General features: G+C 41.6%; 1 gene segment (V, D, J or C); it reads right to left on the minus strand.

The window, feature by feature from the left end:
- The window catches only part of LOC131509574 (T-cell receptor gamma chain C region 5/10-13-like), a 242,219-nt gene that overhangs the window by 212,396 nt on the left and 2,496 nt on the right, over nt 1-27,327 (minus strand). Inside the window, 3 exon segments of the C gene segment in view lie at nt 2,360-2,482; nt 3,975-4,304; nt 12,190-12,239. Coding sequence covers nt 2,360-2,482; nt 3,975-4,304; nt 12,190-12,239 — 503 coding nt within the window.

The raw sequence follows: 27,327 nt of genomic DNA on the forward strand, positions 1-27,327 counted from the left end.
AGAATGCCCAATCCTTGCAAGTGCTTGCCTTCAAACCAAGGAAATGGAGCTCTTTGCAAACTAATTTTGACAATGTCTCCAGAGAGAAAAATATCTCACATTGACAATGTGTATTTGTGGACACACAGATCGCTGCAAAGACCCTTGAGTCACTGATGTTTATGGAGACATTTATGGAGAAAGTGTTAAGATTTATATGTGTCCCTGGAACTACGAAGGACACTGAGCCAGGGTTTAGGCACAGGAGGCCTTTAGCGGTTTCTATTTTAAAACGGTCTCTTTTCCTTTGTTTCTCTCAGTCCTGGGCGCTTGTGGCCTGTGTTTACATGTCAAAAGTGTGATAAGATTGATCACTTTAAGGGTGAAGAAAGAATGCAAGTTCCTCCAAGAAAGACTTTCTTTTCCAAAAGCCAACCATCTATAAGCCCTTTTCCAGAACTATGAGAAGTGTGGGGGTGGGTGAAGGAACAGGGGCACTCTGGATTGACCCAAAAGCTGCATTTCTGGTTCTGTTCGCATTTGTCAGTCCAGCTGGTCTCAGTGTGTCAAATACTTGGATTTACGTGAAATGACATCAAAGTTTGATCCAAGTATGTGCCTCAATTTGCTTCCTTCCCTCTGAGTGCATAGTTTACATTTTAAGTATTTCTGGCATATGGAATAACCCCCTTGGGTGTAAGATGGGTCCCCAGAGAGGGTGCAGAGAATATTGCCCTCCCCAGATCCAGGGTCACCCACAGTCACAGCCAAAGGAAGAAACCCATAAGCCACACGTCCCAGGCAAGCAGAGAGCTAAGAGCAGTGGTGCAGGATGACACCAGCAAGGAGGCAACGGCTGTCTCTGGGAGAGAAAGGATCCATAAGCAATGGGTGTGGATTTGGAAAGGGTGGGACAACAGGAAATTTTGTTATCCTCTCCGGACCAGGCATTGTGGGCAGAGATTTGGAAGAAGTGGATTCTCCTTCGAGTCTCCACCCTTGGATGGCTTCTGCCAGTTTTTGCAGGACCCCTTCTGCTGGCCACGGTATTTACCTGAAATCACTTAACTGTTTAAGGAAATAATGTAGCAGTTTCCAGAAGAACCCTCAGTTTCATCAACTCTGGGCGGGGCTCATGTGGAGTTCTTCCTATGAAGGTACATACGGGGGTGTCTGTAAGGCCATTGACTTGGCTGACTTCTGTTTATAGCTGTGGAGTCTTTTCACAGCGAGAAACATTTCACACTGGAGTGAGGGCCCAAAGAGCAAGGAGGGAAGTAGGGGGGAGTTACGTGAGTCTTACAGTTTTGTTGTTATAGGTTCCTGTTCCATCTTTAATTTTCACTAGGCTTTTGCAATGAATGTTTCAAGGAAACTACCTTGGAATTTAAACCTTCTGGAGGCTTCTGCTTATTAATTAATGGAAGTGTCCTCCTTAATTTGAGAACACTTGCTTTTAAACACACTTCTTAAATAATCTTATCTAGTTGGAAAGTTCCCCATGATGTCTATTGTATTTCTAGGTCGTAATTGCTCTGGGGGCTGGAAGCAGATCTGTGGGATTCTAGCCTCAAATTAAGTGAACACACCCTTTTGTTTAGCCATATGTAGCCGCAAACGAGGTGTAGCCATAGTTCTGTTTGGCCTCCTTTGGGGGTCACCAACCCCAGTTACAAAGCCAGTTTCTCAGGACACAAAGCAAGCTTCCTAAGATTTTGCCATGTTTGATAGGTATCTGTCACTTCTGGGACTATGGTTCTTAGACGTAAAATAAGCAGGTGTAATGGAGGGTGGTGTACTTGATTCTTTAGAATTAAGGATCCCATAAGCTCAGACTGGGGGCTTCTCGGACCCGAACTAATACATAAAATGGATGTGTCTTCAGATGGGGACAGTGCATGATTTAGAGTGTAGCTCCTTGCAGGGACGTTTTCTCAGTTTGATGAGTTACTTAGTGCCAACTGAGCCCTTTCCCTGACCAAGTTACACTATCAAGGGAGTGTTCTTGGGATGATGAGCATTCTAACAGCCTCTAAATGCCTGACTCATGCCCGCCAATTTTGTGGGGTTTTCTGCATCTGAGATCCTTGTGAGCAGTAGCCTTTATCTACACAAAACCAGACAAACAATTATGTGCACCTTAGGGTGTGGGCTGTAAGCAAGGGATGATACTGCGTTCTGGCCAGAACGATGCTCTGTGTGTGGCACCAACAATTCTCCTGGAGGCTCACTGAGGATTCCACCTGGGGAGCTGTGGTCTGATGGGTTAGGGGCTTAGCTCCTGGCAGATCCTTCTGCCACTTTAGTTGGGCTCCAGACAAATGTGGCAGCCCAAGGTGACCTACCCCGGAAAGGAAGCCCAGTGCGATCAGGAACTCACCCGCGGCACTTGAAAATGGTGATGTAGACAGTGTACTCGAAGGGCTCACGGTTACCGGCCTTGTGTTTCTACTTGTCTCTGATTCCTTCTGGAAGCCCACTTTGGATCCCGTCACCAAATCTGCTAAATAACATTCAACCAAGTAAATATTAAAGATCTAATGGCTGTTTCGATCAAGTGAATTATGAGTCTGGCAACATCCCACCTAGCAAGTAGAGGGGACCTCCAATGGGTTATAGAGAAGGAAAGGTTTCTAACAATAGAAGGAGAGTGCAGAAAAGGGGGACAGAAGGAGTCAATCCATGAACTTAATAGTGCTGACCAGGAAATTCCCATGTCAACTGGTTATAGGTTACTGTTCTGGGGGTTGAAATTGCACTTGGGCTAAGTATTAAATCTTGCTTGAGTGACTTGAGGCTTTAAGCTAAGTGTTGCCACTGTGGGTCTATGGTTTTCTTCTTACCAGACCCAAAAAGATGAAGACTGATGTCAGAAATTGAGACTTGTATACAGAAAGCTCTTCACATGTCCTATTATGTGCTTGTTCCCCACTGCTTGCAAGGGGCTTGATAACCCCCGGGAAAAGTATGAACTGGTTCCTTCTTAGGGGCCCTCTGGGGCCCTGGTCTGGCATGTCCATACTCAGGACTTGACTTCTGAGTCTAGAGAGTTATTGGGCCACAGTGGGGCCAGAGCACATTCAGGTCTGCCCACACTGTCTAAATACATGCAGCGTCTACACCAATGGGCTCCTTTGGGACACTGTGCCTGAATCACGGGTGACAGGAGCGAGAGGAAAAGGATATTTGCCCTACTGTAGTGATGCTCCTGGGGAAAGTGGTCCCTCCTGCATCCCCTCCAGGCCTGGCGCACACTCGGACGGCAGGAAGTGTTTGCTGGGCAGCATTTACTAATGGTAAGAAATGTTCATTGTGTACAATGGACGCACTTGTGCACGTGTAAGCTTCACTCAGTCTTCACTTACCAAATTTCACCTTACAGTGGTAGAGAAAAGTCAATGTGAAAACACCAAAACTGCACTAAAACGTCAGTGACCAAAGTACCACTTTTTGTTGAGCTGTGATCTGCCTCCCTCAAATGAACAACAATTTGGTTGCCTAGAACTCATTTGTTATGGCTTATGTTTGAGCAGAGCAAGATTGAAGTGAGAGGGACTGTGACTGCTGAGTAGAATATTCCTGAAGGATGGGCAATTGTTTTTATCTCCTGATCAAGTAAAATCATCAAAAGTGGATTCTCTTTTTGAGCATTTATTGGATACAAGGCTGCTAGGTGCTTTCACGTGTACTGTTTCATTCACCCATACGGTGACCCTCAGAAACATCATTATGACCTCCATGTTTTGGATGATGAAACTGAGGCGAGAAAGGCTAAGTGGATTTTTCTTTTTCTGTTTCTTTGTATGTTCCAAAGCCCATACTATTTTAATTCTATGGGGAAATAGCAGGACAGTTATGGTACCATTAAAGGCAACAACATTAAGGAAAGATTTCTATTTGCTTCTTTTCCATTAATTCTTGACATAAAAGGTGGTGTATTCCATCGGGGAAAAATAGGGTTCTGGGAGGTTATATTCATGTGTACATGCACATACCTGTGTTTATTGAAGGAAAAAGAATCTCTTGATCAACCCCTCCTTTATTCTTCTCGTGTTTGACGATACATTTGTGTTCTTTGCCCATTGAGTCTTCTCTCACGGTCAGCCAGGTGTATTTCATGTATGTGTCCTTAGTCTTCATGGTGTCTCCCTGCTGGGATTTCAATATTACTCTGCCATTTTTCTCTTTCCAATCTATCTTGATAACATCAGGGAAAAAATCCTCAAGAAGACAAAGATATGTTCCAGCCTTGTGGAGTTTTCTTTCAGCAATTGAAGGAAGAAAAATCGTGGGCTTGGGGGAAGTGTCTTCATCAGGGCTTTTAGCTGTGGGAGAAATTGGAATGGCAGTTAGAACTATTATGAGAGAAACACAAACATTGTATGGTTTGGAACCACCTAACACAAAAAAAAGGAAGGAAAAGTTGCCATCGTGTTAGTGCTTACCAGGGCCTTTCGTCCACACTGGGGTTATGAAATTCTTGCTTTCTTAGTTTCCATGGGAAAAGGAGTTCAAGTAGTTATGAAACTTGCCAACGTCACAGCTATTAAGTGGCAGAATCCAGATTAAAACATGTAATTTTGTGGAGCACCTGGGTGGCTCAGTCCTTTATGTGTTTAGCTCTTGGTTTTGGTTCAGGTCATGATCTCATGGTTTGTGAGTTCAAGCCCCACATCGAGTTCTGTGCTGACAGTGTGGAGCCTGCTTGCTCTCTCTCTCTCTCTCAAAATAAATAAATTAACTTTCAAAAAAAAAGTTTTAAAACATGGAATTTTGTTAAACAATACACAGTCACTTGTTTGAGTGTGAATTATTTCCAGGCATACTTGACAATCTATTAAGTTGAGCTTTTAGCTTCAAATAAGAATCCCATGCCCACCTCTGACACTGGAGTTCTTCTTGATTTCTGAATTTTAGAACATTTTGCTCTCACATCTGAGCCACACCAGGATTTTGAGCAGGACAATGTTTAAAGCTGCACCTCCAAATTATTTACAATGCCTTGAATTTAGAAGCAATGTGGCAATATTTCCAAAACTTCTATATAAAAAAAACTTACTGATTATTTTCAGAAATTCTCTTATATTAACCTTATCAAATAATGCACTGGTCACAATTTTGTTTTGCTTTAGGAAATATTCATGGAAAGCACACTTTATATTGGAATTTCATTAGAAGTTGACACATGACTAAAAAGACACCATACTTCAATGCTTAGCATCTCCCCCCAAATTTGGATCTGCCCTACAAGCCTGCTGAACTTGTCGTACCCACAAGTTTCTTTGTTTTTACCTGCTCAATAACGTTATATGTAACTGCTGTAATGTTAATAGTTATGGTTCCAGAGTTTCTTGTAGACATAATGTCAAAACATATAAAAAAACCATCATGGGTTTCAAGGGCCTGTCATTTGAATGTTGGAATGTTACCTAATTATACATTTAATGTTAATGTAGTGATCGAAATTATAAATAGTAGAACCCTTTCCAATTTGATTTCCAACTGAAACACTAATTATTTACTCATTTTCTTTTTGGGCTATTTTGGATTCGGAATAATAATTTTATGGGCATTTTCTTAAGCATAATTGGATTTCTGGATTTCTTCTTTGAGAAGAAAAGAAAAAAAAATCTTGAGAATTTCTGCCTGTGCCACAAAGCTCCTGAGTTCTATACTAAATCAGTAAGCAAGCAATGATGAGATTTTACTCATGCGGTAAATAGAATTAGCTCATAGAGTGGTTGTTTTAATTTTGTACATCTTGCTTGTAGTAAGAAATAGTATTTCATTGGTTGTAATAGTAAAGCACTGCATACTTCTCCAACCATATACTTTGTTTTTATTTTAAAAAGCATATGATGTGAAAAAAGTTTAATTTTAAAATTTTACATGACATTTACTTCATTTTAGCCCCCATTTAATACATTAAAGATCTAGTTTTCATGTTAGGAAATTTGGTTTTCTTATAGAAATACTTCTGGTTCATCACAGTAAAGAAAATTTCTTGATGGTGAGACATGATGTTTACCTCCTGTCCCTTTTCCTCAGCTAGATTCTGGAAGTTTCATTCTTTTCCAGATAGAAGGAATCTTGAACTCTCATAACTTTCTCAATGTGATAGTTAACTGAGCATTAATAGTGTACTTGATTGTATATGGTTAGTGTTTGTCTTTAGGGTAATTATTTTACATGTTTTTTTTTCTTTCAACATTCTTTTTTAAATTCATTAACAGTGTTTTTTATGGCCACAATCATTTTCATTATGCATAAAATAGAAACCTGTTTACACAATAAATAAACTTGTTTGATACCCTTATATAAGAAAAAGAATTTGAGGTTAATTGCCTGAGTTTTATAATTTTATGATGATAAAGCTGTATGAATTCTATATAAATTTATCAAATGTCAACCACAATATTTATAAGTGTGACATTTCAAAGTTGCCTATTGATATTGATGGAAAGTTTCTCTATTTTATTCTCATTTTACTTTTATTAAAAATAAATTATAAGTATTTCATATATAAATATGAATTTCAAATTAACGACATTTCTAAGTATATTTAAAAGTACCAACTATATCTCTATGTTTCTAAGTACATTCTAACTATATATTTTTTTATTTTTTATTTTTTTTGATAGAGAGAGACAGAGCACAAGTGGGGGAGGGGCAGAGAGAGACGGAGACACAGAATCTGAAACAGGCTCCAGGCTCTGAGCTGTCAGCACAGAGTCTGATGCGGGGCTGGAACTCACAAACCGCAAGATCATGACCTGAGCCGAAGTCGGGTGCTTAACCAACTGAGCCACCCAGGCGCCCCACATTCTAACTATATTTTAGACATGTAATTGTGTTTCTACTAAATACAAGCATGAAGCCCAAACTTGTTCCTGTTAGAGTTTCTATCAATTATGATCAAGGATTAAGGTTTAAAGTACTTAGAACTACAAAGATTTAAAAAAAACACATTTTCATTTCATTTTTGTTGCCAAGTAAGGGAAGAAAAGTCCATTAAACAGAAGCAAATACCTCTAAATTCAAGTTATTTGTGTGTCCGTGGACAGCAAGGGAACTTCCCAATGGAGCAGTTACAAGCACAGCTGACTCCTCTGGAGAATTTCTGCTTTGTCAGTATGACCGGCTACAGACCACCCTCCATAGTGGACACAATTCTCCCTTTAGGTTCGAAATGGGGCAACCTCCATCCAGCACCCATTTTGTGTAAGACGACGTGCCAAGTACTTTATTCACAGTCTCTCATTTAATTCTGATCTACTCTTTCTGAATACATACTGTTACCCCATCTTATGGATTAGGAAACTGAGGCCAGAGAATAATTACCCAAGTTCACATAAACAGTAAGTGGTGGAGCCAGAGCTCTGGTCAGCCTGAGCCCAAAGCCCAGGCTTTCTGACCACACCCTTTCACCATCCGAAAAGGAAATGTGTCAACTCAGAAAACTTACCTGTCGTGATCAACTTGTTCTCAGACCAGACCCTTTCGTGACAATTACAGATTGCCCATGAGTACTTTTTTTTGCTCTAAAGTGTACATTTTAGATGCATGTGAAGAGTCTGAACAAAATTTTTAATGAATATAAGGGCAAAAGAAGGAGTATTTCTCAACTGATATTCATAATGATATCGCTTTTAATTTGTAAGTATAATCTAATAAAGATATAAAACATTATCAATTAATATTTGACCTTATAACTATATCATTATAAGTTTATATATTCAAGTTGCAAGACCATCCCATTTTTTTTACATCCAGGTATTTCTACTGAAAAATGAGAAATCATCTCATAGTCAGGCTAACAATATTTGAGGTAATGCTTACAACATTCTAATCATTTATAAACTGGTAACAATGAGTCTTAGAATTAAAAGTATTCTGCAAACCTGACCATTTGCTCTAACGTGATCTGCAGACTACATGGTAATTAATATATTTTTCTGTACTCTTGTTTTAATAAAGAACTCCAGTGGGTGGTAGTTTGAATTCTGAAGAAGTGTTATTTATGATGGCTGAACATGTCCCAACCCTTGTGGTAGTCATTTCCATATTTAATTTCATTTAGTCCTTGTAACATTTAGTCCTTGAGATGGTTCTTACACTGACAGAATTAATGGATGGGAATTTAGCAAATATTAACAGTAGTAAGTGTCCCTATGAATTTTTAACTTTTTCTTTATTCTTTCTTTTTTCCAGTTTTTTTCCATAATGCACATGTATTATTTTTATAATTTTAAGAAAGCAATAACTAGTGAATCAAAAATTACTTGCTAAAGGATGAATATACACAACATGATAGATTCAGATTCAAAGTTCACATTTTTCTCTGTACCACGGTCTCTTAACATATTTTTCAGAACTCCTGAATTATATCTCTGTCATCAGTATCTAATTGGATTGCTAGAATTTACATGGGGGTATGTAGTCACTTGGAAAAAAAGAGAACCAGAAACTTGCTTCACAATTTATGAATTCATTTGTATCTGTGATCACAACCACTAAGGGAAGCAAAATATATAATTTCTTTTATTTTTCCAGTGTTTTACCAGCATTGTGAAAATTCTTGGGAAATTGTATTTGATTAGATCTGCTAAGCTAGAAACCTCCCTGTGAGATGTTCCCCCTCATCCAGGCAAAATTGCATCTCTAAGACTAATGAAGAATGAACGCATTTACTAGTCTGAATTTAGAAAAAACAAACTCAGCTTATGACCTTCTTGAATATGTTTACACAGTTAAACGTGTCCATACCTGATATGAATCACCTTGTGACAAAAGGACAAGTTAAGTAATTTTTTGTTCTTTCTTTTCCATTGGTATTTTTGGAACCAAATAAATAAAATATAAAGTTTTTAAATAAACCTTTCAGCACAAAAATCTCACAGGGACCTAACATCCCCACCCCTCAGGGACCCCCAGTTGCTCTAGCAAGTTAGCTTCTTGTCAATGTCGTCCACACAAGCTCAGGCGGCAACTACCCCCAAGGACTGGGACACAGTCACCTACCTCTCCAAGGATCCCGCTGCCATTTGTGACCAAACTTGGACTGAATCCTAGAATTCTGAGCCGGCACCAGCACCTAGCCTGCCGCCCCTGCATCATCTGACTCCCCTCCCTACGATATATGGAAGAATGAAAGAATATTTACCTGTGACCCTGAGCAGTGTGCCAGCACCGAACACTTTGTGGCCCCAGCCATACCCAGCCCACTGTCTGAAAAGCTTTTACAGAAATCTCCCTTTGTGCCCCTTTTAAATTGAGCCCATATTTTTCAGTATTTAAATAAATATGTAAAAACAGGCCCTGCTAACATTAAACAAAGATGAATCTCAAGCCAAATCATATTAGATATGAACGCAGTCAAGAATGGATGAACTGACCCCTCTCTGCCTGGGCAGCTGGGTTCTGTCTTTCCACCTCCCTCACACGGGTTGGAGAGTATGGTTTTACCTTTCCTCAGTATTTTGCTGAATCCTCTAAACCTCTTTTCTTAAGAGGTTTTCATGTATCAGACCAGTTCTTTTCCTAGAGTGTAATTTACAGATACTATTTCTATAATGTTCAAAGAAGAACAAAAATAGAAATAGCATATTTGAATATTTAATAAATAAAAGTTAATCTTTTTACAGATATTTGTTGTTGTTGTTTTACGTACTCAGGGTGGGTACCTGGTTTGATTGGAAAGTAAGTTCTTTCCAGAATCCCATTCCCACTGATGGTAGACCAGATGAGTTGTTCCAGAGTCTGAAATCTTAATGATGATCTCTTAACCTATTATGCTGAGACCCCTCTTTAGACTTGATTATGTGTATGTAATCAATATATATTGATATATATGTTGATATACCTATGTTATATATATTGAATATATATATACCTATATAATATATATACCTATATATATAACATAGGTATATATTTATATATATTGTATATATAGGTATATAGATATAGATATAGGTAGATATCTATATCTATATATATACCGTTTCCAAAGCACTGATGTAAAATCCTGAGCTGCTCATCAGGGGATCCTGTCTAGTCTGGTCTTTCTGCCGCTGTCCCGGCCTGAGTGGAAAGGCAGCTGTGGGTCATGCGGCCGAGTCCTGCGTGTAGGTCACCTGCTCCAGCTCCTCTGCCGGAGTCAGTGTTTCCGGCGCACTTGATGCCGATGCGGAAAAAGAAGACTGAATGCAATGGTGTCAAAAGAATTTGTCGGGTTTTTTTTAAGTTTGTTTATTTTGAGAGAGGAAGAGAGTGAGAGAGAGAGAGAGAGAGAGAGAGAGAGAGAGCATGTGTGCCAGTGGGGGCAGGGGAGGGGCAGAAAGAGACACATAGAATCCCAGGCAAGCTCCCTGCCGTCAGCGCAGAGCCAGATAAGGGGCTCCATGTCAGGAATTCGGAAATCACGACCTGAGCCGAAACCAACAGTCAGACGCTTAACCAACTGAGCCACCCAGGTGTCCCAAAGAACTTGTCATTTTATAGAAACACTCTAAGAATCACACTGTGAGAATTCAATAAATGCATATTCAACAAGTCTGACATGATCTTTTTGCGGGGAGAGGGACTATTTTAGTGCATTGTTTTTTAAGAAGCATTGTTTTCTGCATGAGCAGTAATACAAATAATAAGCCTTTACTATTAAGCGTTCAACTAAAGAGTTGATTGAAAAGGTTAGGCTCAGAGGAGTAAATATTTAGAATTTAAAATATGGCTTAATCTTTCCAATATTACTTAATGGTCTACACCAGACTCTTTGGAACGGTTAAGTCTCCACTGGGTCTCAAACTTTGCCACAGTAACTCGTCATGTGACTTTAAGCAAATAACTGAACTTCTCTGAGCCTCAGGTTCTTTTTTTTAATGTATATTTATTCTTGAAGGAGAGAGACAGAGCACGAGTGGGAGAGGGTCAGAGAGAGAGGGAGACAGAATCCAAAGCAGGCTCCAGGCTCTGAGCTGTCAGCATAGAGCCTGATGCAGGGCTTGAACCCAAGGACCCCAAGATCATGACTTGAGCTGAAGTCAGGTGCTTAGCCGACTGAGCCAGCCAGGCACCCCTAAGCCTCAGGTTTTTTGTTTTTATTTTTGTTTTTGTTTTTCCTGTGAAAGTGGAAAAAGAGGGTCTTCTGGGCAGGGCTGTTGAGGATTGAGATAAGGCACTGAAACTATTCAACGTGGTATCTGGCCCTCAATAAATATTTGCTAATATTATTATTCTCTGTAATGGGATGGTTTGGGGCCCCTTTATCCAATGTTCCACTAAACAAAATGTATGAATTTGATAAGCAATAAGTAGTACATAAATTAAGAAAGCAAAAGAGCTCATGAACCTAAGATATTCTGTGTCTCTGACAGCCACAGGCTGAAAAACAAGGGGCCTGACAAGCCACAATGTAGACTACTTGTCCACTAGACTACAAGCTTTTTGGAGTGTGGAGACTGTGCCTTACGCACCTTCTATCTTTAGCATTGAATGTAGAAACTGTCTTCAATAAATGTCTGTTGAGACAATAAATGAACACACGAGACTGGAAAACCATGCAGACAGATTCTTTTCATGGATTCCGGAGCTGAAATGGTTTACTGAGCTCACAAGTTCCATTCCACTGGTCCATCTCTAGGCAATATCACAGGAGCCATGAGAGCACAAATTTTGACTAGTCTCAGCCTACCCTCTAAGAAGCTGGAATAAAGAATAAGTGGGACAAAAAAAAAGAGTAAGTGGGATTTATTGATGTTCTTTGGTCATTTCCTGTAAGACCTAAATTTCATTGTACTGCTCTTGAAGATGAGACCAGAAGTCATCATACAGGCTTTGCAGGTTGGTAGAGAAAGGAGCACTCTTCATTAAGAACGGAGCATCAGAGGTACTTAAAGTGTTTCTCACTTAAAACGGGGTCTACAAGAAAATCTTCTTGAACTAACTATGTACAGCAATGTTTTACACACATATTTTAATTTCAAGACTGAAACTATCTTTTTATGAGGTGTGTTTCCTAAAGGTAGAATTTCAAACTTCTTGTAAGTAGGGAGGAAAATAAGCTGTCTACAAGTAGTTTTGTTTCCATATAGAGTGACCAGTAGCTACAAAATTGCTGTCCATATGTTGATGTGATCCTACATTGTTTTTTTCTAAAAAAATTCTGTCAGTTCCTCATTCACAGGATCCAAATAGAACAAAGTTACTTACCAGGAGGAGTTATTATGAGCCTAATTCCTTCTGCGATATCTTGATCCAGCCTGGTTAGAGGTTATCACACTGGTTAGAGCTAAAAAGATGTCAGCTTTCTTCTGAGCCTCATGGCATGACCAGCAGGTAGAAACCTTGTTCCGGAGATTTGATCTTCTGGGTTCCCTTGGAAGTCCTTGGATATAGGCTTCATGGCATCTGGTATTTTATTTTTCCTCAGATTAATTGACCCAAATATCTGTTTTTTTGGGGGGGTAGTAGACACGAAAAAGTGCTGATGAAAAATGGAAATGATAAGAAGAAAGAAAGAAAGAAAGAAAGAAAGAAAGAAAGAAAGAAAGAAAAAAGGAAAGAAAGAAAAAAGAAAAGAAAAGAAAAGAAAAGAAAAGAAAAGAAAAGAAAAGAAAAGAAGACAGGAAGGGAGGAAGGAAGGAAGAAGTGAAGGAAAGATGTAAAGGAAAGAAGTAAAGGAAAGAAAGAAATAAGTGAAGGAAAGAAAGAAGAGAGAAAGAAAAAAGGAAAGAAAAAAGAAGAGATAGGGACCAGTGGTCTACCAAGGACTTTTATAAATTATCAGGAAAAGTGTTCAGAGAATTAAGACATTTTGATTTCCAGGTGTTCAAGTGTTTGAAACCACTCAGAGACCACATCAATGGAAAAGCCCTTCTGTTCTCACGAACACCAGGTCTGCTCCGTTAGCAATTCGGGATTGTACTTCTGAAGGAGTATTCACTTCGGTAACTGAAAATGCAAACATGCCAACAGACATATACTTGAGTAATGTGAACAATCGTCTCCATTTTTTAGCAGCCACTTTTACCATTTGGCAACACAAATCTTTACCATGCAATGCACAATAAGAAAACAATTTCTATGATGACAATATTATCCTGGAATAAAAGAAGAAATTTGTAGAATTCTATCTCCCATGGAAAAATGGATTTCTTATTAAAACTAAAGTTTGAAAACAAACTCAGTTGTCTGAGATGTTGAAAGAAGAAGCCTCTTCAAAGCTGTTCTGTGATCTTTAGATATGCAGGTGTAGCCCCACCTCTGTGGTTAACTAGCTTCGGACAAGGTATCTGCCAACTTTGGGCTCCCATATGCCCATTCGTTGTGTGGGCATTGGGCCATGTTGTCCAAAGGGGCTTTCTTGTTCCAACAGCTTAGAAACCTGTGATTAAGAGCAGGGCAGTGTCTGCTGTGGCTGCTCAAGTGAGAAAGGAGTTGAGGGTTAGTGATAAAGAAGGTTTTCTTACAGGTCCTTCTGCCTGTGTGACAGAATAAGATCCTAGCAGGCATAGTAGCAGGTGTCTTCATTGGATTTGGACACATAATTGATTATCAGGTAGAAGATTTTATGTCTTTCTTATGTGTGTCCAAGGAGGAGTTGGGCTTGTCTTGCTTATAATCTTGATTGAGCCATATAGGATTCATCACAGGGGCTCTATTTTTTGTTGGAACCAGTGCACTATGGCCTTCTCCAAGGAACCCCTAGACAGCTTGCAACCTATGTGCGCTGTTCTGTGTGGTATTCAGTTGTTGCAGACTCTGAGTCTGGAGTTCTCTCTCTGTCCAGCAAGAGAGTGAATGCAGAATTAAATGTGAGAGAGGCTAATGTCTGGGAGGAGACAAGAGCCCCAAGTAAGGGTCTTTGCTCTGTATTTATCAGGATCAGAAGGGTTACGTGCAGAAAGAGACAATAAAACAGTGATCATTAACTCGTGTGTGAGAGAAAGGAGGTTTCAAAGATATGTGGTGTTGGGGCGCCTGGGTGGCTCAGTTGGTTAAGCGTCCGACTTCAGCTCAGGTCACGATCTCGCGGTCTGTGATTTCAAGCCCCGCGTCGGGCTCTGGGCTGATGGCTCAGAGCCTGGAGCCTGCTTCTGATTCTGTGTCTCCCTCTCTCTCTCCCCCTCTCCCGTTCATGCTCTGTCTCTCTCTGTCCCAAAAATAAACAAAAACGTTAAAAAAAATTAAAAAAAAAAAAAAACAAAGATATGTGGTGTTACGGGTTTGGGTCAATACAAAACAAAATCCTGGTGCTGTGCAGATGGCTGTTTACAGCAGGCAGCGGGCACCCTGTCTGTTTATGTTAACTTACCTACTGGATAAGACAGATCGAGCATGCTACCTCAGGGTCAACAAGGCACTTTTTTTTTTTTTTTTTTTTTTTTTTGCTAATTAGATCCAGGCACGTTCACCCTGCTGTGGAGGTCTATTGCCCTGTTTACCCATTTATCTCTTCTGGACACTTCCATCCTGTGGCCACTTTCTGTTCTAAGCCTTGTTAACCCATTGGTGCAAGCTCAGGGAATTCCTAAACTTATTCCCCACAGTCAGTTAAAAAAAACTTGATCCTGAGATATTCTAATTTTGGTATCTTCATTTAAAAAGCAAAGGAGGGGCGCCTGGATGGCGCAGTCGGTTAAGCGTCCGACTTCAGCCAGGTCACGATCTCGCAGTCCGTGAGTTCGAGCCCCGCGTCAGGCTCTGGGCTGATGGCTCGGAGCCTGGAGCCTGTTTCCGATGCTGTGTCTCCCTCTCTCTCTGCCCCTCCCCCGTTCATGCTCTGTCTCTCTCTGTCCCAAAAATAAATAAAAAACGTTGAAAAAAAAATAATTTAAAAAAATAAATAAATAAAAAGCAAAGGAAAGAGGGGCGCTTGGGTGGCTCAACTGGTCAAGTGTTCAACTCTTGATTTCGACCCAGGTCATGATCTCACAGTTCATGAGTTCAAGCTCCCTGTCAGGCTCTGTGCTGACAGTGTGGAACCTGCTTGGGATTCTTTCCCTCCCTCTCTGCCCATCCCCTGCTCACATGAACGTGCACATACTCTCTCTCTGTCTCAAAAATTAATTAATTAATTTTTTAAAAAGCAAAGGAGAGAAATCAGAGGCACTTGAACAAGTTGAAGTGGACAGAAAAACAGTGAAGAGGCAAGAAAGGAGTATAGTCAACCTACAAACCCAAGCCAAAGATGCACAGAATTACGCAATGTTGGCATAGCCGGTGAGTACTCAGAATTTTCTCAAAGAGGGGTCTTGAGTCAGGACTGGGGAGGCAGTGGAGGCCTTATTCATCAGAGTAAAGTACGGGGGAGGAATGACCTTGTCATTAAGATCCGTCTCAGTGTTATTTTATTATGTTCCTGGGATATGGAACTACTGGATTCTAGAACCTCACCAAAATACCCATGTTGTCATAACTCAACATTATCTTCCTTCAGGAGGCAATAACTTCACTTTTTCCTTTAGGTTTTGCTTCAAACACACCTACACTTAAGCTCTGTTTCACTCTGAAGTTTAGATTTTACATCATATTTTGCAAGAGTGTGGGAGCTATATGGCTATCATGAAAATTGGAAGAAAAGCCTTACTACTCTATAATAATAAATGAGATAATAATCCCACCACATTATGCAGAAGTAGGTGCATTTTATATATGGGTAGTTTGTAGAAAGTTTACAAATTTGAGGAAATATTAACAATTACTATAGTTATTTCTTTAGATGCTATGATGTTACTATACTCTGCTGTGAATGAACAGAAATCTTGGAGAAGAAATATCTTTGATTTATTATCCTCGACTCTTATCCTCAACTCTTTCTATATCCACAATTCTTACCATTTCAAAATGACACAAATTTTATTATTGTTTGAAGGACAATGTCAGATGTGACTTTTAAAGAGTCCTTGAGCTCCTGTGTTAGCTGAGATGGCTCAGAGAAGAAGTTCGGTTGTAATGGGAACTGACACTGTGATGTGCTGACCCTGTGCTCGCACTGTCCTGTGTGGAACCTCTTTCGGTCCCCAGCAACCCTATGAGAAAGATTTGGTAACGTTCCTGGATCGTGCTGTCAGTTAAGTGGCTGAGCAGGAATTCAAATCCAGGTTTTTATCACTCCAAAGGCCTTATGGGGGCCCCTGGGTGGCTCAGTTGGTTAAGCATCTGACTTCAGCTCAGGTCATGATCTCGAGGTTCATGAGTTCGAGCCCCGCATCAGGCTCTGTGCTGACAGCTAGGAGCCTGGAGTGTGCTTTGGGTCCTGTGTCTCCTTCTCTCTCTGTCCTTCCCCTGCTCATGCTATCTCTCTCTCTCTCTCTCTCTCTCTCTCTCATTCTCAAACAAAGAAAGAAAACAACAAAGACCTTGTGGTTTTCATCATTCTCCTATTCATTCATTCATTCATTCATTATTCATTCAAAGCCAGCAAACCATTTTGCACACTGGATATGGCTTCCTCCCCAGGAAGCTTCTTATAGATGGAGAAGTGGAAACTTCAGGACACTTACAAAAGCCATTCAGTCCCCAACAGTGATAAGAATCGAGTGACCTAACTGAAAGAAACATCACAGATTGCGTCCTTGGGCTCCTAGCTCAGACCTTGCTGAGGACACAGATGCAGGAGACAAGTCCTGTATAGACAGTGGCCAGGTCCTTTGGAGCTAGAAAGGCGTGGGTATATGTTTTCGGGGGTGTGGCCTAGTGGGAGGGCTTCTGTTCAGTGTCAGTGGCGCATTTCCATACAGTGGATCCCAGCAGGTGCAGTCATACAGCCCAGCACCTGCCTCATTAACTCGGTGTATCCTCAGGCTCGCTGGCAAATCCCTCTGTCCTTTCCTGGCTTCACATCTTTCCTCACTAACACCTTGATCCTGTACATTTTCACTTGAGGAAATACACAGAATGTGTTTTAGAGGCTGGTCTGACATCATTCGATACTAGTGTATATCATACATTCGTCTTTATTTATTTATTTATTTTTAATGTTTTTATTTATTATTGAGAGACAGAGAGACACAGAGCATGAGCAGGAGAGGGGCAGAGAGAGGGGGGAGACACAGAACCTGAAGCAGGCTCCAGGCTCTGAGCTGTTAGCACAGAGCCCGACACGGGGCTCGAACTCACCAACGGTGAGATAATGACCTGAGCTGAAGTCGGTCGCTTAACCAACTGAGCCACCCAGGCGCCCCTATTATACATTCATCTTTAAGACACCTGTTATGTGGCATTCTAAAAATGCTGTGATTCTTGGGGCATCTGGGTGGCTCAGTAAGTTAAGCATCCGACTTTGGCTCAGGTTATGATCTTGTGGTTCACAAGTTTAAGCCCTGCATCTGGCTCCGTGCTGACAGCTTCGAGCGTGGAGCCTGCTTTGGATTCTGTGTCTCCCTCTCTCTCTCTCTCTGCCCCTCCTCCACTCACACTCAGTCTTTATGTCAAGAATAAAAATAAACAAAAAATAAATAAATAAAAATGTTGTGTGTCCTTTTTCTTGGTAATGGATGGTATGAGATGTGTTATTAAAATGTCGTCATTTGTATCTAAAAGAGAAACAAAAGCAACAATTAGAGAAATTTTGACACTCACTAAAATAGTACACATTTGTTCTCTATTAATGGAAAAGTTGGGGTCCAAGATTTACATTTTCTTCCTGAAGAATTCAAGGTCATGGTGGAATCTGTCAGGTTAGTTTGAATGACCATGTGGGGCCTTCTGCTGACTAGATTGTCCATGCTTAACATCAGCTTTCTTTACTGAGTGAAACACCCCGTGGGTAAAGCCACTCACAGCTGCCAAGGGAGGCCACCAGGACCAGCCGGGACAGGAGCCACGTTCTGCCAGCACTTGTCAGGAGAGGTGGTTGAATACGGGGCTGATCACCGTGCAGATCTGGTGGCTGTTGCCATAAGAGGAAGGGGCGCTCTGAGCGCACAGCTAAGAACCAGAGGAAGAGACCCACAGTATTTATCCCCAAAGTCCTGCAAAACAGGGCTATTAACCCACTTTATCAGCAGATTTCTCTGACCGCTGGGTGATTGTTACCGTCCAATGATATTGGTGTAAAGAAGCCATTTGCTTGTTAAGGGACTAAAGTCCTTTATGGTTTAACACAGAGAGTGGGAGAGGGAGAGAGAGGGGGGCAGTTCTTCGAGTTCTCTTCTGTGAGTTTTGATTACCTGCTTCCTCTCTCTCTCTCTCTCTCTCTCTCTCTCTCTGTCTCTCTCTCTGTCTCTCTGTCTCTTTTGTCCTTCCATTGCAGATTGCAGTTTGGGTAATTTCTAGTGTCCTGTATTTATCTGATTCTCTAATTCTCTCCTTACATCTCTTATATCCACTGGTGAGCCTCTCAGAGCGTTCTTCATTTCTGTTGCTGTGGTTTTTAGTTTTGCTTTTCCTTTTGGTTCTTTCCCATAGTTTCCATTTGGGACTTTCCATAATTTTTGGTGAATTTACCCGTTTGATCTTCCATATTGTCCATCTCTCTATTGGATTAGAGCCTTGAACATATTAATCATAGTTATTTTAAATTCCTGATACTTCCACCGTCTATCTGTAGTATGTCTCAGTCTGGGTCTGGTGACCGCTCTGGGCCCTCACACTGTGTTTCCTCTTGACTTGCTGTACGCCTCCGAGTGTTTGGTTGGAAGCTGGCCACGTGGTGTGGTAGAGTGGATACTGAGGTAAATATGTTTTGTGCTTGAAAACCAGCACACCTTTCCTTCTGCTCGGCCTTTAGTGTGGGGGTTTGGGTTAACTAGGCAGGAGTTAGACCGGATCTGGAGTTGGTTGTCGCTAAGTTATCAGGGTTGAAATGTGTTGTTGCCAGAGTCCAGACACTTAAAAATTCTTTAGTTGTGCTTTGCCTTGGTCCCTTCACTTGTCTTCGAGGCTTCCGTTGTTCTGCTCCCCAGAGAAAGTCTATCTCTCGCTCTCTCTCAGCTCTATTCCATGGTTACTTTTACTCAAGGTTTGCTGTCATGGGGGTGAAAGGTGGGAAAGGACACATTCTCTGGTATTTTTATTAAGTCCCACTTTTAAGCAGATACAGTGAAACTGGATCTTAAGGACTTGGGCTTCGTACGAATTCCTGCCTCTATTCCTGAGATGGGACATTTTCTTTTTTTTTTAATTTTTATTTAAATTTCAGTTAGTGACATACAGTGTGATAATGGTTTCAGGAGTACAATCCAAGGATTCAGAAATAAAACATTTTAAATCCTTCTTCCCCCTCCCCCAGATGCCGTGGGTGCCCCCCTACTTCAGGCCATGGGTTTGATTTTGATGCCTATCCTTCTGCAGGTGACATCTTGTTACCTTGGGACATAGGGGAGATGTTCCGGCAAAAGTTTTGGTGGTCACCTCCTTTGCCTTCTCTCAACCGCAGCAGATTCCACCGGCACCTCCCCTGCAGATGAAGTCACTTCTTGTCTCCAGGGGTAACGGGGTGGATCGGGTCTGGGTGGATTTCAGTGGTAGTTGCTGTTTTCCTCCTGTAGCACCAAGGGGGAGGCTTTGTGTGGATTGTCCCTGGCCTTCCCTGAAAGAGTTTTGTGGGCTTCCTGGAGAAGAATCTTAAGAGGTGCTGGGAAATACCCTGGTTATGTTCTCAAGCATTCCCACTCCCCACTAGTCTATACTCAGCTCTCACTATTTCGTTAATAAATTCTACTTGAATCCCGTGACCAAGTGAGTATGTTGGACATCTGTTTAAGGTCAGCAAATGCTCACATCCTGTGTCTCTCTGCAAGTGTCCATCTGTCTCCAGTGTTTGAGTATGTCATGCACCCTGCAACCTCACTTCTCTAATGGGCTCAGTCATTAAATTTCAGTTTGTCCTGCTTTTTTTGGTTGTTATTGTAAGATGGGAACTGTGCATTCCCAGCTCTCTACGTCTCTCATCACATACAGGTCCTCTTTTCAATTTTTTTTTTTTTTGTATTTTCTTTACATTAAAATTCTATCAGCAACAGAACAGAAGAGATTTTAGGTGACTTCTGCCCACATTCTACTATTTCTCTTTCCCATTTTTTAATTGGGCTTCTTTTCTTAGTATTGAGTTGTGATATTTCTCTCCATATTCTGGACACCAGTCTTTTCTGATATGTCTTTTGAAAATATTTTCTTCTAGGGGCGCCTGGGTGGCTCGGTCGGTTAAGCGTCTGCCTTCGCTCAGGTCGTGACCTCATGGTTCATGGGTTTGAGCCCCGCGTTGGGGGTCTCTGCTGTCAGCACAGAGACTGCTTCAGATCCTCTGCCCCTTTCTCTCGTTGTCCCTTCCCAGCACGTGCTCTCCATCTCTCTCAAAAAATAAATAAACATTAAAAAATTTTTTTAAGTAGAAAATATTTTCTTCTAATCTGTGGATTTTCATTTCATTTTCTTGCAATTTTCCATTTTCCTTCTATGTATAGTATTGCAAAGAGCAGAAATGTTAATTTTTAGAAAGTCCAATTTATCAAATGTTTCTTTTATGACCTTGCTCATGGTGTCCTATATGAGAAACCCTTGCCTTACCCAAGGTCACAAAGATTTTCTCCTGTATTTTCATCTAGAAGTTTTATTTTTTAGGTTATACATTTATGACTAGAATCCATGTTTAACTAGTTTGTGTATGTGATGTTTCACATCGATTGAGGTTTTTTCCCCCAGATAGATGAACATTTGTTCCAGTACCATTTGTTGAAAAGTCAATTCTTTGTTCATTGGATTTCCTTGGCACCCTGTTAGAAATTAGGTAACCATTTATGTGTTGTCCTATTTCTGGATGCTGTTGCTCTTATCTATCCATTTCTGCTTTTACCCAAACCCCACTGTCTTGATCATTGAGTCTTAATAGTAAGTGTTAGATCTCTTTTTAAAACCGGTTTGGCAATGCTATGTCCTTTGCTTTCCAATATGAAATTTGCAACCAGTTTAGTGATTTCCATGAATAGTCCTCCTGGGATTTTCATTGGGATTATATTGAATCTACTTATCTGTTTGAGGAATGTTTGACATCTAAAATATGTTGAGTTTTGGGGAGCCTGGGTGGCTCAGTCAGTTGAGCATCCAACTTCGGCTCAGGTCATGATCTCACAGTCCGTGAGTTTGAGCCCCGCGTCGGGCTCTGTGCTGACAGCTCAGAGCCTGGAGCCTGTTTCAGATTCTGTATCTCCCTCTCTCTCTGACCCTCCCCCGTTCATGCTCTCTCTCTGTCTCAAAAATAAATAAATGTTAAAAAAAAATTTTTTTAAATAAAAAATAAAATATGTTGAGTTTTCCAATCTATGGACATGGTATATCTCTCCATTTATTTAGTTCTTCTTCAGCTTCTGTCATTAAAGTCTTACTGCTTTCAGCGTAAGAATCCTTCATATTTTTGGCTAAATTTTTCTCTATGTATTATATATGTTTGTTGATATTGTTGTTGTTGCTGTTGTAAATGGTACTATTGGTAAATTTCAGTTTCCAATTGCGACTTGCTAGGACATAAATTGCAATTAATCCTGCATCTCACATCTATTTTACACCTGTATAGTCCACCATGGTGTGCATGTGCCACATCTGGAACCCATGTTCTTAAACAGGAGACTATTTCTTCCATATACACTTATGAGAACATAATAGATTACATACCACTCTGTAATAATAATGTGCCTACATGTATGTGCACACAGGTATGTATGTGTCTGTGTGTACGTATGTCTCTCAAGGCTCTAGAATGCACGGTTGAGGATTCATCACAGGAAGTACCCTGAATGTACTTGCTCAGTACTGCTCCCTAAGATTCATCTATTCACACATCGGTTCAGCGAGTGGGTACCGAGGCTGCATTACCGACAAGGCACGCGCAGACCCTGGCGAGGTCGCAGAACCGCACACAAGGGTGCTCCTCCGGGCACTTGTATCCCAGCAGCACCAGTCTCCGTCTGCCTTCGTGTGGCGCAGCACCCGGCCCTCGAGTCCCGTCTGGGACCGCAGTCGCCTGCCTTCCCTCCATCCCAGTCCATTTGTCATGCGGCCTGTGTCACCCAGACTCCCTGGAAACCTCAGGACGAATTGCTGAGGGTCCCTGACACACTCAGGATGTTCTCCACAAGCCCAGACAGCGGCTGTCATCAGGAGGCAACGGGAAGCTGGCACAAGAGGCTGCCATCCTGCAGGTGCACCTGGTGGCCGTCTGCTTCTTTTCCTCTTGATTCTAGAACTGAGGTACCTGTCAGGGAGCACGGGGCGGGGCTGAGGCTGAGGCTGGGACGGGGGCTGAGGTTGCCCACGTGCAAAAGGACCAGAACTGAAGAGAGGACTTGGGGCCAACTTCCTGGCTCCTCTCATACTTTGTACCCATTTGTCTGTGGCTCCATCTACTCTGTTCTGTGGACTTCGTAAAAAAGAATCACAGTGGAGGAGACAGGGTGTCTCAGTGCTGCCAATTTATTGCTTTCTTCTGTCTCTGAGCGGGTGTTATAAGAGACCAAATGTGTATCCGATGCTCTAAAGTCTGATTCATTTTTGTTGGTACCAATTAACGGCTAAGTTAACAGATGCAATGTTGAGTACTGTACATATTGTATATATCTTTTGTTTTACTGTGTACATAGATATTTCCAGTCGTGTCATTTTGACGACTAACCAGTGAGACAGAGAGAGAGAGAGAGAGACAGAGAGAGAGAGAGAGAGAATAGAGCAGACTTTTCTCCAAATATTCATAGGAAGCATTAAATAATTTCTTAAGATTCTCACACAATCTGAACAGAGGGAAGAAGAAGCTCATTAGCCCAGAAAAAGGACAGATGACGGCTTGTAACTGGTCATCTTGTCTACCCAGGCTTGGCCTCCAAGGACAAGATGGAGACCTGAGAACGCTGCTTTCCAGAAGCCTCAGGTCAGTGTTAGGTGTGTGTGACAGCTGGTGTCAGGGAAGAAAATAGCGGGTTAAGCAGGGGCCACCCTTCCATGCAAATTCTAATAAGGTTTCTGATTTGTCTGGGGAATATTGATCAGGTTGTGGCAACAGCAATCCCACCAGCCCATTTCCAGATAGTTAGATGTGGGGGGGGGTAAATGGATAGATATAGATGATAGTGATAGAGATAGAGGGAAAGATAGAGCTAGAGCTAGAGAAAAATAGAGATAGAGATAATGACATAGACACAGATACGTAGATAGAGATTGAGACGGAGACAGAGACAGAGACACAGGTATATCTTGTGCAGATAGTAATATTACAAAATGAATGAAGGAAGGTTTTTTTGTGTAAATGTCCCAATTATTTCCTTCTAAGAAATGGAGGCAGAAGTGAAAATTACAAGAAATACTGATAATTACTACCAAGTCCTTCTTCCAGGCTGCACGCTAAGCATTTGGATTTCTAATCTCATAACCTCACACCGTCCCTGGGATGGGTGCTGGCATCTCTGCTCCACAGAAGAAGGTTCTGGAGAAGCTCCAGCTCACCTCCTCCTCTCACTGAACCCCCCTGGGTTACCAGGGTCTATGCAAATGCAGGCTTCTGTGGTTGTTGTTGTTGTTTTACTACATTCCTTATGACTATTTTCTCAAGGCTCTGAAAGGTAAAATTTGGTTCCTAGATTCAAACAATAGTATTTTCGTTGGTTCTTGGACGATTCTTTTTGGAGACTAGTTTATCTTTTTCAGCTCAGGAAGCTTCATGGACTAAGTTGTTTTTAAAACTCTGTACCTTGTCCACACCACTCTGTAGTTACTTCTTCCTGAACAGGGTCTCCCATAGCACAGAAGCCTCCTTTTTACTAATTAAAACACGGCACAACCTAGGCAGAAAATTAGAAAAAGATGCTCTTTCCAGGCTCACACAGCCCTGCTCCAGGTACAGGGCAGGGAGGACTCAGGATGGATTGTGGTCCCCACTGGTGCCCGCTCCCCCTTCACGCAGGCACCTTGAGCAGGGCGCAGTGGTTAGAGCAAACCCAGGCTACATCTATGGTGTGTGGCAGGGGATGGGAGCGTCATCCTTGCTGAACTCACATGTGTCATCTCTTTCTCCTTCTGATGTTGGAAGAGATACTAAACTTACCAATTGAAAATAGTTTCCTCGGGGTGCCTGGGTGGCTCAGTCGGTTAAGCGTCCTACTTCGGCTCAGGTCATGATCTCGCAGTTTGTGAGTTCGAGCCCCACATCGGGCTCTGTGCTGACATCTCAGAGCCTGGAGCCTCCTTTGGATTCTCTGTCTTCTCCTCTATCTGCCCTTCCCATGCTTATGTTCTGTCTCTCTCTGTCTCTCAATAATAAATAAATGCTAAAAATTAAAAAAAAAAAAAGAAAGAAAATAGTTTTCTCTGGTTTATAACAGCCCCTTTCAGGCTAGTTCTGTCTCCTTTGTCCCCTTCCTCATCCTTCTGTCTCCCTGCCTCCTGCTGACCCCAGGATGCCGTCACTGCACCCGGGAGGAGAGTTAGTTCTCACAGTCTCCCTGCTGCCCTCTTCCTGCCCTTGACCCTGCTTTCTGGATTCAGCTTCTCCCTCTGAATTGTCCTATGCAGTTACCAGCCCCGAACCCACCCCTACCAACTCACAGCACACCTTGGGATGCAAAGCTCCCACCTCAGCTTCTCATCCAAAGCCTGGCTGCTGCCTCCTGTGGTCCCCTCAGCACCCTGACCCTCTCAGAGATGCTAAAAAGCGTTATGGATCTCCTACCTGTGCAGCCCGTGGGGACAGTCAGGGCTGGTTTGGGCTGGTCTGTGCTGATGTCTCCACTGTTGGTGGTGTTCCTCCAGGGCCGTGTTCCAGAAGTTTGACATCAGCCAGATGTTTTCAGAAGTTCCCTCCATGTGTCTAGGATTTTTTTTTAAGTTTATTTATTTGTTTTTGAGGGAGGGGCAGAGAGAGAGGGGGGGAGAAAGAATCCCAAGCAGGCTCACCGCTATCAACGCAGAACTGGACTCAGGCCTTTATCTGATGACCAAAAGATCACGACCTTAGCCAATATCAAGAGTCAGACAACTTAACTGACCGAGCCACCCAGGCACCCCAGTTTTGGGTTTCTGTTGAAGAAGTTTCTATCCTCTCTGGGATAAGACCCTCAGAGACAAGGGAACCAAAAGGAACTTTCACTTCCTCTCTCCTCACCATTGAATACCACATCCCGGCCATCAGAACTAGCCCTTTCTCTCAGCGTACACGCTAACCTTGATGACACCACATCTCCCCTTATCTCCATCTAGCCCCTCTGGTAAAATCCTGTGTTCCTCGTTTACCAGGCTTACCCACCAATCTATAAACGGCAGATTTGGAAATTTAGACAGTCACTTTCTTTATCAACTAAATCTGACTTTTAAGCTTAACTATCTCATGATTCACTCAAAACGGGAGCTTATGCTGGCCAAAGCCAGTATCTCCTTCTACAGGTGCTATATGTCATGGTTTAGCCTGAACAGAGGAAGGACTCCAGGTGACATGATGTATTAGGGGAAAAAACTGTGCCAGAGACAAATTTCCAAAGCATCACTCTCATTGCATATTTTGTTTGTTTACTGAAGTCTGGCTGTGGGATTTTGAGCATTCTCCACGTAGTTGACCTATGACACTTTCTGTTAAAACTAGTTCACAAAACAGAGAAGATTTTCTTAGTCTTTCCTCTCCACTTGCAGGAAGAGTCCTGGGGCAGACTGCCCAGAAAGGAACTCTTCCAATGTGACCCATTGTTCATGGCTTCTTGTGTGACCCTCATACTGTCTTGACCAGTCTGGCCTGGGGAGCAGGTGTGGGACAACCCGTATTTGCCCACAAGTGCCAGAGTGTATTCTTGTAAAGTTAACCTTCACCAAGAATATTTAAAGTGACCTAACAGTGCAATTGAAACACCATGAACTATTTGTTTGGAAACATTTCTGTTCCTTTCCAAACATCAATTCTTTCTTCCATGACATAGGTTTATTTGCAGGACTTTTATGATGATCACATGAGTTTCTGGACACACACAACATCTAGCTCATTATCTGGCAGCCCTGGAGCTAAATGGACATGAATTCCATTTCATTCATTCCAATACTTAAAAAAGTCAAACCAGCCATTTCAGGACATGGTTAGAGTAACATCTGGGGGTGGGGTATGATTGATAGCCATCACACTCCCTTTCCACCCATACAGAGGCATACCATAACAAAAAATGCATGAAGTGCTTCGTAAGTGTTTATTGCACCAGGAATTCTCATTAAAAAATAGCTGTTATTATATTCTAATCAGAATGTTCTATTTATTATGGAACTGAGCTCCTTGAGAGAATGACTGTGCATTGTATTCTGTAGTTAGAAACTAATTAATTCTGGCTTTGTTTTGTATTTTGGCTGAGCAAGAAAATCCATCAGAGCAATCTGCTGACCCACAGACTGCAACTGCTAATTCTACCACTTTCAGAATAGAACTGTAGATTTTTGGTAATTACTTTATAACTTCAATTTAGAAGTTAAGAAAATAAAGGTTACAGAATTACTGCAGCTAGGAATGATCAGCTTGTGATTGATACAGTTAAATGTTGACTCATAGATAGCAGGAAAGCAGATAAGGAAGGACAGAAAAAATACGTCAATTATAACAAAGGCAAGAGACTGGATTGTGGTTGACATTATGAAAGTGGCAGATGTTTATCTAGTTTCATTTAATAAGAATTAGGAATTGTATTCATTATAATATTGGTTCATAAAGCACTATAATCATGTATCGACACAGAGATCTATTTACTTTATTCATTTTATTCTATTTAGGTGTTGATGATTTAATAAGTTGGCAAAGACCCAAGAAACCCTGCTTTTTTTGAAAGTCAAAAGCATTACAAATGATGTACATGCTTCTGTCTACTAAATTTATCAACTGGAAAAGCACAGAATTAAATGATAATCTGTCAACACCTGCCCAGTTTCCTGTTTTGTTACTGAAGGAACAGGGCACATCCTGTTCTGTTAGACATGGCACCTTGGTGGTTTTGTGGAAGGTGAAATGAAAAGGAACTAGATAAAATCTTCTCCCGAATCCCTAAATTTTTTACTTACTTAGGGGCAAACATAACCCACTTATTTGACTGTCTGCTTGAATTTCATTCTTTTGCTCCTCCAGATGGATGGTCTACCTCTCTTTACCTTGCCCCAGGCTTTACGAGGTGGACCCTCATGGACCGCATGGATGGTCTTCCTTATCCTTTGGTTACTGTTTGGAAGCGGTCAATGGAAGCATCAGGAGGAGGCTGGGAAATGGGAGCAGAGTGAGCTCAGGGTTCCCTCCATGACAGGTGGCCTTGGGTTGGCTGCAACTTCCCCTGGGCCCAACATATAGGGCCATCTACCCCAGAGAGAGAATTTGTGCTCGGGACCCAAGAGGTGTAGGTGAGAGTGGTC

This window comes from Neofelis nebulosa, chromosome 4 (genome assembly GCF_028018385.1).
Source record: "Neofelis nebulosa isolate mNeoNeb1 chromosome 4, mNeoNeb1.pri, whole genome shotgun sequence".
Lineage (NCBI taxonomy): Eukaryota > Metazoa > Chordata > Mammalia > Carnivora > Felidae > Neofelis > Neofelis nebulosa.